The sequence below is a fragment of the Antennarius striatus genome, chromosome 9, assembly GCF_040054535.1.
Source record: "Antennarius striatus isolate MH-2024 chromosome 9, ASM4005453v1, whole genome shotgun sequence".
Taxonomy (NCBI): Eukaryota; Metazoa; Chordata; class Actinopteri; order Lophiiformes; family Antennariidae; genus Antennarius; species Antennarius striatus.
In genome coordinates, this window is record NC_090784.1 from 9,814,517 (window position 1) to 9,828,842 (window position 14,326).

At 37.8% G+C, this 14,326-nt stretch overlaps 1 protein-coding gene across 1 annotated transcript; it reads left to right on the forward strand.

Annotated features, from left to right (window-relative positions):
* Positions 1–2,030: 2,030 nt before the first annotated feature.
* colec10 (collectin sub-family member 10 (C-type lectin)) lies at positions 2,031–14,095 on the forward strand. Its single transcript, XM_068323502.1, has 8 exons — positions 2,031–2,256; positions 4,615–4,686; positions 7,760–7,831; positions 9,160–9,213; positions 9,624–9,719; positions 10,919–11,130; positions 11,264–13,450; positions 13,681–14,095. Exons 1-7 carry the CDS (start codon positions 2,157–2,159, stop codon positions 11,504–11,506), a joined length of 849 nt encoding a protein of 282 aa, XP_068179603.1. The 5' UTR covers positions 2,031–2,156; the 3' UTR covers positions 11,507–13,450; positions 13,681–14,095.
* Positions 14,096–14,326: the final 231 nt, after the last annotated feature.

Below are 14,326 nucleotides of genomic sequence, written 5' to 3' on the forward strand. Positions count from 1 at the left end.
AATCAATCATTGATGATGGAAATCATTTGCCAATCATCATCAGAAATGTGACACTTGGCTGTTATCCCTAATTGTTTTGTGTCTCACTGTTTTTCTAGAATAGGACTTTATCTGAATCCAAGTATAAGTACCAGGAAACACAGGCAGAACAGACTGTTTCACAGACATTTATGACATCAGGCTCCGCAATAAATTAATGTGGTTCAGAGCAGAGGTTAGGTTAAGATTTTATATGCTGAAGCTGTTGTTGATGAATTTGTCACTGACACATATGTGAACAGTTTGTGCTACTTCTGCTGTAAATGGGGTTTTGCAAGCATCACCGAAAACCGGGCTGACTTGCGGTGTAGTTACCATCATAGAGTCAACCCTCAATCCTGCAGTGTGAATCACTTTCTTAATTAGAGAATGTAATCTAAACCACATGTAAACAATTAGCCAACAGGATCACACGGTTGTTCCTCTGTGTGTGCTTGTTCATGTGTGTAGGTGTAGGTCTATATGTATTGGATACTGAGTAGGAATTTGTCACTTTCCCAGACCTTGACTGGAACAGAGGAACAGAGAAAGTTGACAGCAGGAGGAGGATAAACTGATGTACAGCTCCACATCAGATCTTTATCATTATCTATGGTATATGTGAGCTCTTTATGTAATTGTTTACTTAACTATCATATACAGTATAAGAGACACATAACAACAAAATGTAATGATTAATCCAATGGTGTAACAGGTCTATGAAATTTCGTTCTCCTATCTTGGTGTTTGCAATCATTGACGTGAGTGATTTGAGGAGAATCATATTGTCTAATGTGACAACCAATTCTGAGAGTGTTTGAAAGGTTTTGTCCATCCAAACTAACATCATTATAACCAACCATAAACACAATAAACCGCTTAAGTCTTCCCCTCAAAACGGCTATCTTTCAAATAATAAGTCAAGTCTGCCTCCTCAGTGTCTGTTATTTGTTTCTTGGGCTCTCTCCCTCTTTCTCTTGTCTTTCTGTATTTCCTGCTGTAATTATTCCCTATTTCTTCCCTCCATCTCACCCTTGTTTGCTTTTTTTCTGTTACTTGTCTAATATTCTACCCTCTTTCCTTCTCTCTGTCCCTCGGAGGCTTCCAAACCCACTAATCCCTGTATGTTTTTACCACATAGTGACAAACCAGAGTGCTATTATGCAAGAATCTCTGTGTGAGCATGCATTCTTGTTTTTTGTATGGACTTTTTTGTGTCCCGTGTTTATGTGGATGTCTACGTGTGCATACGTAATGTGTCTTCATGTTTGTTTCCATGTGTGTGAACGTATAATCATTTCCCACTAAATGGTTTTGCGGTTTGAATTATTTTAGGAGGAATAGAAGACTAGAAGAGAAGGAGAGAGGAAATGCAGACAAAGAGGTGTTCCTCTTTTTAAATTTATAAGAAACCATTCAAGTTGTAAGTTATTTCTGACTTAGTTGTATTTAAATCGTAAACAATGTGTACTGTCCATTTACCATGAATTTTACATGATTTGTATTCACTCAAATAAAGTGGCAAAAATTACACGATGTATTTCAGACAAAAAGTTTACCATGACCTCTGATCAAGTCAAAGCATTTTTCAGCTTTCATTTCTTGCAAGCTACTATGCTTTTATTAATTCCTCAATATTGTGTGTATATTAATGTTGTGAAGGTCAGTAAAAAAAAGTTTTTAAATTCCAATGGGAAAAATATACAAGAATGCAGTAACTGTTAAGTGTTGTTTGACATGACAAGTAAGTGATAACACTCTATAAACAAGTGTGTGTGTGTGTGTGTGTGTGTGTGTGTGTGTGTGTGTGTGTGTGTGTGTGTGTGTGTGTGTGTGTGTGTGTGTGTGTGTGTGTGTGTGTGTGTGTGTGTGTGTGTGTGTGTGTGTGTGTGTGTGTGTGTGTGTGCGAGAGAGAGAGAGAGAGAAGGTGAAAAAGAGCGAGAGAGATAGAGACAAAGTAGAAGAAAGTTGACAGTGTGTATGTGTTACATAAACAACTGCAGTATCTTTGCTCATTAAGGCTACATTGATCCTTTACTCCTCCGTTTAAAACTGTTGGTAGTTGCATACCAACACGTCTCTGCAAAAGCAACCAGCGCATCTAAAAATTTCTTTCAGCAGTCATTAATGACTTAGAGATGATGGGACTGTTGGAGTTTTTTGTGTTTATGGCCGTAGTGAGCTTCGTCTCTGCCTCTACAGAAGTCTGCACCAATACCCTCTTACCTGGAGCTAAAGGTATGTGTGTGTGTGTGTGTGTGTGTGTGTGTGTGTGTGTGTGTGTGTGTGTGTGTGTGTGTGTGTGTGTGTGTGTGTGTGTGTGTGTGTGTGTGTGTGTGTGTGTGTGTGTGTGTGTGTATGTGTGTGTGTGTGTGTGTGTGTGTGTGTGTGTGTAGTGTGTGTACGTACGTACGTAAAAACACTATAATTGTGTGATATAACTGACAAGTGGCAACACTTCAACAGTCATTATTGTTTGTTCAAGAAGTTTATGAATTTAGAAATCACATATTCAAAATGTAAATGACTTTATATCCATCAGATAAATAAGTCAAAGTGGAAAATTCTGAGGAAGCCTCCCTAATATCCTTGAGGGTTAATAAAGCTGCAGACAAACGTAGCAAGCCTGTAATGTCTTCTTGTTTATGAGTTTGCAGTCTGCCAGCCCATAGTCTTTTACAGGGAATGCCTCCCCATGTGTGTTTTCCATTTTACGACATCCAGTAGCTCATTCCCCTGCTGATTCAGACAGACCTAATAAAATAAAACTAAGTAACTTTTTTCCCCTCAGCTCCATTCACAATAGGGAAAAACATCTCCTTGTTAGCTGTGGATTAAAAGAGAGCTGAACGTCTGTAACATGACGACATGCAGAGAAAAGAGTGGAGATCGGACGAGCAAACAAGCAAAAAGCCTTCAAGAGTCCTGATTTGATTTTTACAGTTTTACTTCTCAGAAAAATGTTTCATCCCCATTAATAAAAATGATCTTTCAGACAGAACTATAAGTTTCAGCGATAGCATGGGTAAAGCTGAGAGACAGCATTACATCATATACAGCAAACAGTAGTGGGGATTTTGTCAGCCTTTCATTGAATTTATGAAGTAAAAAAAATCCCAAAATGACTGTATTTAGACAGCTGCCACTAAACTGGACTTATTATTGGGACAAACTCATCTCAGACTGGCATATCTGACCAGGGCATGTCTCCGAGTGTGTATATTTTCATGTCTGCGAATTTGTGTGGGTGTGCATTTTTCTGCTTCATTCCCTGAAAAAAATCAACACAACTGTACTTATTTATCTTAAAGTTTCAACAAACATTAGACTTACTGGAATTTGGTTGCACAGGACTTGATTTACCAGCATTTTATTTTACATTCAGAACCACACTCTCATGCCTTCTAGCATTTTCATCACTCACAAACTATAGTGTATTTGTCATGGGAAATATATCAGAGAATACACCGGACAAGTGAGATGTGTTGTTAAATTACTTTCAGTACAATATTCCATAATAGAGGCTGATAAAACAATGTTATGTAAGAAAAAATCTTGGAAAGCGTATTGATTTACCTTAATGAAAATGTTTCCACAGGCTGCAGAACTTTGTATTCTGTTTCCTTAACAACTCATTCTCTGTCTCAATGATAAAAAGAAGTTCTGTTAACTATCACAAAGTTGGGGACAATTATAGCTCTAATAAACATGGGTCAAAAACAGAATCATGGGCAGTACCTCTATCACGTTCTATATAAATGGAGTTGACCAGCTTCAGTGATATTTGAATGTTGCCCTGTTTTTTAAATGATGTTGACATGTACACATTTTAACTGAATATTAAAGTAAATAGCTGAGTCAAAGTTCAAATTTGAACATTACTCCAAGTAACAGCTCAATCTCCACTGATTACAAGTCAGCAACTACTTTGGTTTTGAGGTTTTACACCCACACCTATATATTTCAATAAGTTCACTTGAAAACCTCACGCTGTCATACTTCTGGCGTCTACCAAGAAGTTAGGACCGCTATCCGAGTTAGTTCCAGTCTTCACATTTGTCCATGTCTCTCACTTACAGAGCTGTTTTGACTTCGTCAAACATAGCAGTTTATATTCTTTGATTGTGATGGACCTCACTTTGTCGTGTGGGGAACGCCGATGCTTTATTCACCAGGACCGAACTCACAAAGTTCCCGTCTACACAGATGGCCGGACTGTAACACGGAAGCGGCCTTTGTCTTCGCGTTTGTCCGTCCCACACACACGTAGTCGTTACGGCTTCATCGGACACAGCCGTTTGTTTTTTTGTGACAGCGAAGAAAAAAAGAGAAAACAAACAAAGTCTGATATTATTGTTTTATTGTGGAATTTCCACCATATACAGTATATATATATATATAGTCACTAATCAATGGTTTTCATTCAATCCAGAAAAGCTCTGGAATATGCAAATTTATGCAAAACAAAAAAATATTTGCAGTTTGACTTCGATTGTTTACGTGGCATAAAACAGGGGGTAATGTGTTCTACTTGTGCACCTCAATCGTTTATCGTCATGTCATAGTCCTCCCCATCGTCTTCCATATTTAATCCAGGAGAGCAAGGTGACATTGGACAGGAGGGAGATCCAGGGAAAATGGGGAAGAATGGACCACCAGGACTTACAGGTACTCAACACCTGTCTCTCAAATGGACTTCGTTTTCTGTGTGTGTTGAACGGAGAAGAGGTTGTTTAGCTATACATTTAGCTGAATGAAAGACAAACACTCATTAATAGTTCTCAACTGATGGACTTCTATGTGTTCTTAGTCAGGACACCATATACCTCCATTGTCTCCAAAAGGAAATGGAGATTTTCTGGACATGGCTGTCGGTATATGAGGTCCTAGGAGTACAGTCTATTCCAATCTGAGCAGATGGACATGTTAAAAAGAGATCATTGTTATTAATAACGGATGGGGTATGGCTAGGTGAAATAATGCATCATTAACAAGGAAAATGTAGCTGTCCCAAAGCAGTGGAAATTCTGTTCTTGTGACACATTGAAATCCAGTTTATAGTCCAGGTTTAAAGTGAAAATAGGAGATGAGCATATTTTATTCTGATAATTATATTCTTTTTTATTCCATGCAGTGTTCTTCCTCTCTAAAGCCTGAGCTCTGCAATGTGCATAATGTAACTCAGCAACCAGCAGTGTTAGCAGTGGCTAATATAACCTTGAGATAGTGACAGATATAAACAGTGGTTGCCACACTGCTATCATATTTGTGCAAAAATTTTATCATTAAAATCTACTTTATAAAAATATCCCTGATCTAGCCACTTCCAAATTTCATAATGAAAATCCTTCTGTGTTTCTGTTCTTGTTTCCAACAAGAGTACCGTGATCTAAAGTCAACTGAACATGGAGCCAAAGTAATGAGTGGGTGGCCTCATGTCTCTTTTAAGTTAGCACAGAAGCATGAAGTCTGACTTTATCTGTCTGAAACTCAAATGTATCATTTACATTGTTGATGTAACCAAGACAAATAACCACATCTTACACGCTGCTCCCCAAAACCCTTCATGACTTTGCTCTGGCATCAGCCTTTGCTTTTTCCTGCTACACACAGCTTGCTTTACTTTGCTGTGCAGCAGATACAGAGGCCTGCTCTGCTCTGCCCAAGACAGACAGAGTGTCCATGGAGATAGCAGTCTTCTATCTGGCTATATTGTATACACAGATGGCTGCACACACACAAAGCAAAAATAAACACACAATGTACAATGCATAAGTGCATATACTGTATGTGAACTTTTTCTCAACTTTTCAACTGTGTGGACCTTCTAGTGTATAGCAAACCCAGTCATTATGGTTTTTCTGTGTGTATACTTACTGTAGGGAAGAACACATGTTCCTGTGATGACTTTGTCAGTCAGTCAACAGTTCAGCAGATGAAGCTGTTTTACAGGAAACAGTTGCTATATTTTGGAACGTTAAAACAGAATACTGTCGTGCTCGGGAGGGCAACGGTAACTTTGGCTTTGAAGGTTTTTTTAAAATTATTTTTTAATATTTCTTTGCTTAAAGCTGCTTGCAATGGTGACACTAGACCTGTGCCAATAAAAGTTCAAGATTTTGGTGATATATAATGTTCTTGGTTGTTAGGAGAAACCTGGAGTGAACCATTTGTATCTCATGTTTTAGTATTTATGAAAGATCTGCATTCAGAACTTTTAATTGTTTGTTTTTGATATGATAAGCATTAAAGGCTATCTCTCTACTGAAGCCAATATTTGTTTAAAATAGATTGATGTTGTTTTGCTCCATGATTAAAATTATATATGTGGCCACCTCCTCTCTTGTCCTCTAGCAGCTGGAGAATCCAGACGTTAAACCTTTTGAAAGAGTTGGCCATTAAAGAGATGGACTGCAGAGATAGGAGGGACTGTTATCTGGATGTTTAACTTGACGGTTTAACTGGCAACCATGAGCAGTGTGAAAACAAAATTAATCATCATGTATGGAGACCGAAGGACAGACAAGACCAACAGATTAAATTTGTTCTAATAGTAAAAACAAATAATCAGTGTTCAGAATATTTTCAGAATATTTATTCACTGAGGAAACATCTCAGGAATTCACATAGAAAATGGCACAAAAATTGATCAGAGATTAAACTAGTTCCCATAAAACAGGCCTTTACAAAGTCACACAATCTATGACATCCTACACCTTTCACCCAATACAAAGCATCAAGTGGAAAAGCAGTAAGAGAAATTTAAAAATTGTGTGTGTGTGTGTGTGTGTGTGTGTGTGTGTGTGTGTGTGTGTGTGTGTGTGTGTGTGTGTGTGTGTGTGTGTGTGTGTGTGTGTGTGTACGTGTGTGCGTGCGTGTGTGTGGTAAATCCTTTTAATAGCAGTAGGCCTCTCCAGTGCGTCACTTAGTATTTCAAACGCCATCAATTTCCAGTTGAATAGTTTCCTGAGGAAATACTCATTCAATCATTGGAAGAAAGCCTCGGCCCATTCTCCAATTTTCCCATACTCATTCTCTCTCTAACAAACACATTATTTCTCTCTCTCATTTTACTGTGTCCTGCCTTGTCATTTTAGCATCCAAAGTCATGCACCATCTATAAAACTAACAGAAGGAAAATGAAAGATTGTCACCATGACAATGGAACAAAACGCAAGAACCAGGACATTGTTGGTTACAAATGCTGAATTAAATCCAGAATGAATGAATGAATAACAAATGTATTGCATCTGATTTTCACATTCCACTTTGTCTCATGCATATTCCTCAACAACATTTACTTTCTCACAGACCGTTTTTTGCTCCGCCTCAATACTTAAGTTTGTGGCCAAAATAAATCAGCATTTTCCCTTTAATTTCTTTTACTGGCACACTAATAACAATAACATCAGTTTAGGAACTAAGCTATGCAGTAATTGTTGGAAAAACACTTCAGGGCCTGCAGACCTAATCTCTGAAGATCAGAGGGAAGAATGTAATCAGTTTAATTAGGCATAAAATCAAGAAAATACTAAGAAAACAAAAGCGAAATTATGAAAGCCCTGAAAAACAGTCAGGATATCAAAAACATGATAGACTTGAATAATAGAATGTATGTGTGACTTAAAAATAGTGGCTAACATATGTACTACCGTATGTAGTGACTACCATATGGACTGGAAATAATGTATTGTTAAATAGAAGCAGTTTGTTTTACATATTTCTTCCTGTTCATCTCCAGGAGTGCCTGGAGAAATTGGCATTAAAGGGGAGATGGGCCACACAGGAAAGATGGGGCCTACTGGAGCTAAAGGTATGAATATGTAGTTTGACTCTATTTTGTTTCTCTGCCTTCATCATAATTTGTGTCTCGATCATCATTTGACCTACCACTACTATAATAATAATAGCCTTATAAATCTGTTTAGCATTTGCTATAACTATTCAAACAGGAGAGGCCATCAGAGCAGATCAATATTCAGCCTTTATATTTGTTTTAATATTCTCTCTTATTGTAATAAGCATTCGTGTTCCCTTGCCTGTTGAGGTATTCACTAGCCTCACTGTTCATTATGTTTAACACACTTTGAGGGAAGTTGCTATGCATCAGTCATCTCAGGCAAAGTAGTGAAGTCACAGGTTTGGATTTTCCTTGCGGAGTGCCTGTAGCTCATAAAACATGTGGAAAAACACATTTTAGGCCTAGTGCTGGCTACTGCTAGAGCAGTTACAGTTTTACAGAAACAATTTGGTGATGTGATCTTATTACAGGCAGCTGATTTCCAATGTTGTATTAGTCAAATAGGCTTCATTCAATAAACAATATTCAGCTAAATCTCTTTGAATAATGAAAATTTCTATGCTTGAATTTGAATATTACTAAAATGAGTGCGTGTACAGCTTGTATTGTTGGGGAAAAGAACATTTATTCTGGAATTAATTACACAATAATTAATTACAGAATAGATGTAAGTATACAATACATTTCTGATTGCTTAATTGGTGAATTTATATGGAAAGACAACCAGCCAGCAGTAATTTTTCAAGTAATTTAAAGGCCAAAAGATGACGCTGTAAGTCATAGAGCATGTAACAGATGGCTTTTTTATTTAAACATTTATTAAACTTTTTTATGCTCAACAGTATATTTCATTTAAACTTAAAGTAAATCAGGCAGGTCAAAATGTAAATCTCATCTGAAATCATTCTTGTTCCTCATTCAAAAACAGCCAGTTGCGGTGTTTGTACTGGAGCTCACTTCCCCAAATCTGCAACTGTCAGTTCATTTCTGCAGTTTGTATAAGCGATTATGTTCTGGACTATATTTGTATACAAAGGTCAAAAGCATCTTTAAAGTTTGACAATACGTCATGTTCTGAAAATTTGAGGTCTATTTTGAACAATGAAATCTGTGATTCGATATGTTAAATTCCAACTGATTAAATATTATTAAATTATATTAAATGATCTGCAAAGACCTGCATGCAGAGGTATGGAAGTTACTACAAATATCATACAGCCATCTGGTGGTGGTGCTCTGTAACTACACAACAATGTCACTACCGACTGTAAAAGTAACAACATTATTATGAGCTTATGGTGACAACTGTGTCACAACACATGATTTTTGTTTCTATCTAGGAGACAAAGGAGACTCGGGTTTAGAAGGGCCCTGTGGTGTAAAAGGGAAACCAGGTGAGGCACTGCACATGCATCCTTCTGCTCCATCATCACAATGTCACAGCAAAATGACAGTGCAGGCGGAATGGGTCAGAATATTCTTCATCTTTATGTGTTGAACTTGTAAATATTTCATTCAGAACACTATTTTTTCAAGAAAAGTATTAACTAGTCAATTTACAATAATGTGAGGAGATTCTCCCTACTGCCACTATTGCAAACGCTGAGGATTACCTTTGTGTTTCATTGCCTCCTTGACGTGCATTGTTCCCAAACTTACTTCATCTATTAGTATAAAACAATCAAATTGCTTGCATGGGCTGTACAATAATGTTAGGTTCAGTAGAACTGCAGTAATGTGACTGCTCATACGTCTTGTATGTACTGTATTCGAATGATATGCTGGCCTTTGTTTAATCCATCAGGAACAAATTGTGACTGTGGCAAGTACAGGAAGGTGCTCGGACAGCTTGATGTCAATCTAGGCAAGCTGAGAAATGCTGTTAAGTTTGTGAAGAACGGTGAGTACCGACTCTGGTTCCTGTGATTTAGAAAATACTGCAGTATGATAAGAGGCAGAAGGAAGTATACAGATTGTGGTGTGCTGATCAACAGATGAAAATGGAAGTATAGATAGAAATGAAAGAAACTGCTAATTCAAATTATTGTGAATTTGTATTCATAGCCCACGAAATACAAAATAGAACGCGTCATACTTAGTATTTTAGTGTGATAGCCCTTTTTTATCTTACCCTATTTTAATGTGAAAAGAAAACAGTGACTTCTGCATAAATATATTCATTGTTACAATAATCAGGCTAAAACTAAATCAGGTTAGAAAACAGAAATCCCGTTATTGGTTTTCTATTAATGTTAATTAAGTGATTAACAGGTTTACATGGCTTTGTTCACTCCTTTGAAAACATTGCCTTCCTGATGGTTTCTCGGGATTTCAAGTCGAACAAACTGAGGAGGATACAGCTTTTGTTTTCATAATATTTTCAGCACTATGTGAATCAACTGGCTGAATTTGTTGCAAGCAGTGATGGGCGGTGAGGGCCAGCAAAGCCTTCTCTGCTGGCCTAACATAAACAAAAATCATGATAATATTTTTGATAAAAGTTAATTATATTTTAATCCATTATCCTTAAATAAATATATTTAAATATATGCATACACACACACACACACACACACACACACACACACACACACACACACACACACATTAGGATATAATATGACAAAGGTCAACACTGGGTTAGTGTTCTATTTCTAGGTTAAAGAGTTTTTATCTATTCAGAATTCAGCTAGCTTGTGCTGCCAGGTTGAATGAAATCTGCCAAGAGCCTTCACAATCTAGAATGTAGACATCCCTGCACTGTGAGTGAAAGGGAACATATAGTTAATAGACAGATGTGATAGCCAGTCAGATCTCGAGTTGAGACTCTAAGGCTTTCTAGCTGATCTCACGTTGTCCTGACATGTCCTGACATATATTTATGCAACTTTGACTTAGTAGAACATCACTGAAGGCCTAGGTTTGAAATGCACGGCCCGCCAGTGGTTGCAAGGAATAGTAACTGTTGATTTTATCATCACAATCTTTCACTTTGTGCTCTAAAAAACAGGTTCTTTACAAATAAAATAATAGCAGAATGTCACAGAAAATGTAACTAACCTAATGAGTACTACTAACCCTAAACTCTGTTCTGTGAAGTCATCCTGGGGCTAGCGGAAACAGACGAGTGGTACTACCTGCTGGTGAAGGAGCCCAAGAGGTTCAGAGAGGCTTCAATGAACTGCAAGTTAAGAGGAGGCACCCTAGCCATGCCTAAAATCAGCAGCACCAACCGTCTAATGGCAGACTACATCAGCCAGGCAGGACTGACCAGAGTTTATATAGGACTGCAGGCACAAAGCATGGATCCAGTGAGTGGTCACAATCAGAACAGACCTGTTTTCTTAAAGTAGATAAGAACTAAAGCACTAATATATCGTAAAATGTGGTGTAATTATGAAAATGATTGTGCTAACTGTTGTGTTGTCTGTTTTTGGTCACCAGGATAGATCAAACTCTTACGTTTATGTAGATTCCAGCCCATTACAGGGGTTTACAGCTTGGAGCCAGGATGAAGAGTTGCACTCCAAAGTACCTCCAACCACTAACTCCAGTTGTGTGGAGCTGCTCAGCACTGGAGCATGGGGTCGTATTGAATGTGAAGCCACCATGTTTTTCATCTGTGAGTTCTCAAAATCCAGGAGAAGAGGAGGAGGAGGAAGAGGGACACCTGCTTCAGCCTCATAATGGGTCAAGAGTCATTCTGACTTGCATGAATAGGAAATATAAACAGATGTCTTGTAAAGTTGGCAATTTGTATTCATGTAGTTGAAAATTGTAAACAAACAATACATTTAGCCTGTATTCACTGTGTACACAATTATTAAGCAGCTGAGTATTTTTACCATATTATCATTTTGTGCATGTTTTTAACTCCAAGCTGTATAAACTTGAATGCTTAGTGGATTTAAGCATATCAGGTGATGTGTGTTTATGTAATTAGGGAGGGTGTGTTCTTAACTCTTTGCATATGTTCATAGTTATTAAGCAGATTTTTTTTTTCGTCCAGTGCAATGAGCTAAAAGAAAATTAGACTTAACTGACTCTGAAAAGACAGAAATTGTACAAAGTCTTTCAAAGGTACATAACACTCTTGAAATTTCTGAGATATTTGGAGGGATCAATTGACCTAAATTGCAAGTTTATTGGGGTGGAGGCTGGAGAACAATGTGGACATGGGGAGCACAGAAAGGAGTCAAACCCTTCTTGCTGTTAGGCGACAGCACTACCCAGTGCACCATCATGCCACCCAATCATAGAGCATTTTGTTGAAAATAGTCAACAGGGTTAATAAAAAAAAATGTTGAAAAAAAGAAGATGCAAATTAGCCAAATATTTGAGAAAATTCAAACATGAAGTTCCCATGAACCATTCACCCTTGGGGGCACTCACATTCCAGAACTGTAATCTACCTGGAGAGCCCAGAAGTACAAAGTGTTCAGAGCTCGGAGGCATGGCCAAGGTAGGGACGGCTGAAACAGACCAAAAGTACTCAAGACACACAAGTTAAAACATCAAGACTGGAACAACAAATACTTGAAGACAGTTTTTTCTACAGGTTTATGGACAGATGAGATGAGAGTGATCACTAATGATCACAGAGCTTCATTTCCAGTCAGATGCCAGTAAGATGGAGGTGTGGGTACTGGTATTATTAAAGATGTGTTAGTTGGACCATTAAAGGTTGAAGATGGACTCATAATCTACTCTCAAGCCTGCCGCTAGTTTTTAGAAGACACTGTTGTCAAGCAATGGTCCAGAAAAAAGTGTGCTCTGTGATTTTAATCCAGAACAATGCTCCATCACATGCATCAAAGTACTCCACTGTGTGGCTCGCCAGAAAAGACCTTAAAGATGACAGAATAATGACATGACAAGAAGAGAATTTTAATCGTCACCTTCAGCCATTTATCCAAATCCAGGTGACAAATCATGCTGAAGCCTGTCCCAGCTGACTAGAGGCAGGGTGGACTCTGGAAAAGTAGCCAGTTCATCAATGTTCATGCTCAGTATTTTAATTTTTCCTGGGTGACACATTTTCCACCACACAGTCCAGAGTTGCCCTTATATGAGCCTGTACTGTACTCTCACTATGACTGTGACCAGTCCGGTAGAAAAATAGATAGACAGAGAGAGAAAGATATAAGATGGACATTTATGACAAATCCCCCCAAATAGGAAGAAGTCCCACTGAAGCAAAATTATAAATCAAGTAGTCAGTCTGAACTTTAATTCAAACTTCCTCATTGACACCCAATAGTGATGGACAATATCCTACACACAAATGACTGATGTGTGTGCTCATGTGAAAACACCCACACCTCCATGCGAGGCCCTCCTCTCCTACTCTTGCCATGTGATACCACCGGCCAGTCGTTCACGCCTCACCCAGTTACCTGTGCTGCGTCTTTGCTCTTTCACAGTAAGGCTCAGCGAAGAGTGACAACAATAATGACTACAGGAGGGATGAAGAGTGTAGCTCTTGTTGCTACCATGTTTTTCATGGTGCTGTACCAATGCACAGGTGGAGTCAAATCTGCTTACTGCAATGGCAAAAATGTGGATGTTTTTCTGAACAGCTCCTATCTAATAGGCGCAGATTTTTTTTCTGCCCCAGACACATATATTGAGGTAAGATGTTGCATCTATGTCTCTTTAAATAAGTACAGTATTTAAGTTTATGGTTAAATATGTAACTCAAAGATTATAACTGTCTTGTAATGACATGATTTAAAGTATGATGTCAGTATTTTCTAGCAACAAAGAGCCTATTTCACATACAATCATGTAGCAGTAATTGTAGAAATGTATTCTTAAGTGTCACTATTGTTCTGAAATGTGTCTATTTTAATTTGATGCAGATGACAATTGGTAACGTGACTCAGAAAAGTGAAGTCGTTGCAAACCAGAATTCTGCAATATTCAGGAAGTGGTTTTACTTCAAGGAGATCCAAAGTGACGACCTGATCATTGATGCCTGGGATGAGGATAGCTTTTGGAATGTGGATGACCTCATGGGAACATGTGTCATTAAACTAGAAAAGGCTATCAGTGAAGAGAATTGTGTTTTTCCAGCTGGTGAAGTGTCACTGAGTTATTCATGCATTTGACAGCAGTGAAAACTGATGTAATACATGTCATCAATGAAATAGACTGTTGTTTTCTGCTCATAACATATTTTTCAGAGTGAATGCACTATAAAAATAAAGCAAAATCCATTTCAAATGACATGCAAATTGCAAAACAACAAATAAAGATCCATCCCTGAAATTCTAATCAAGTATGTCTGTTTGTTGCCTGTAGCTTTTAGAAATGTCAACAATATTGGGAGTCTCTTTTCTTAGCTTCATTTCCTCCTCTGCTGCAGGGATACATTGTTTAAGGATTAACTAATAAACTATTTTGAACTCAACAAATCCAAACCTAAATAGCACTATTACTTTCACATTTAATGAGACCAAAATCAGACAGTAATGCTTATTTTTGGTATTTCCTCCATGCAGATTG

What these genes read in the sequence shown, in the direction of transcription:
- colec10 (XM_068323502.1), top strand. Translation starts at nt 2,157, where the DNA reads ATGATGGGACTGTTGGAGTTTTTTGTGTTTATGGCCGTAGTGAGCTTC. An exon ending in GGGGCCTACTGGAGCTAAAG is followed by an intron (nt 7,832 to 9,159) that starts GTATGAATATGT and finishes GTTTCTATCTAG; the next exon opens with GAGACAAAGGAGACTCGGGT. An exon ending in AGGCACAAAGCATGGATCCA is followed by an intron (nt 11,131 to 11,263) that starts GTGAGTGGTCAC and finishes TTTGGTCACCAG; the next exon opens with GATAGATCAAACTCTTACGT.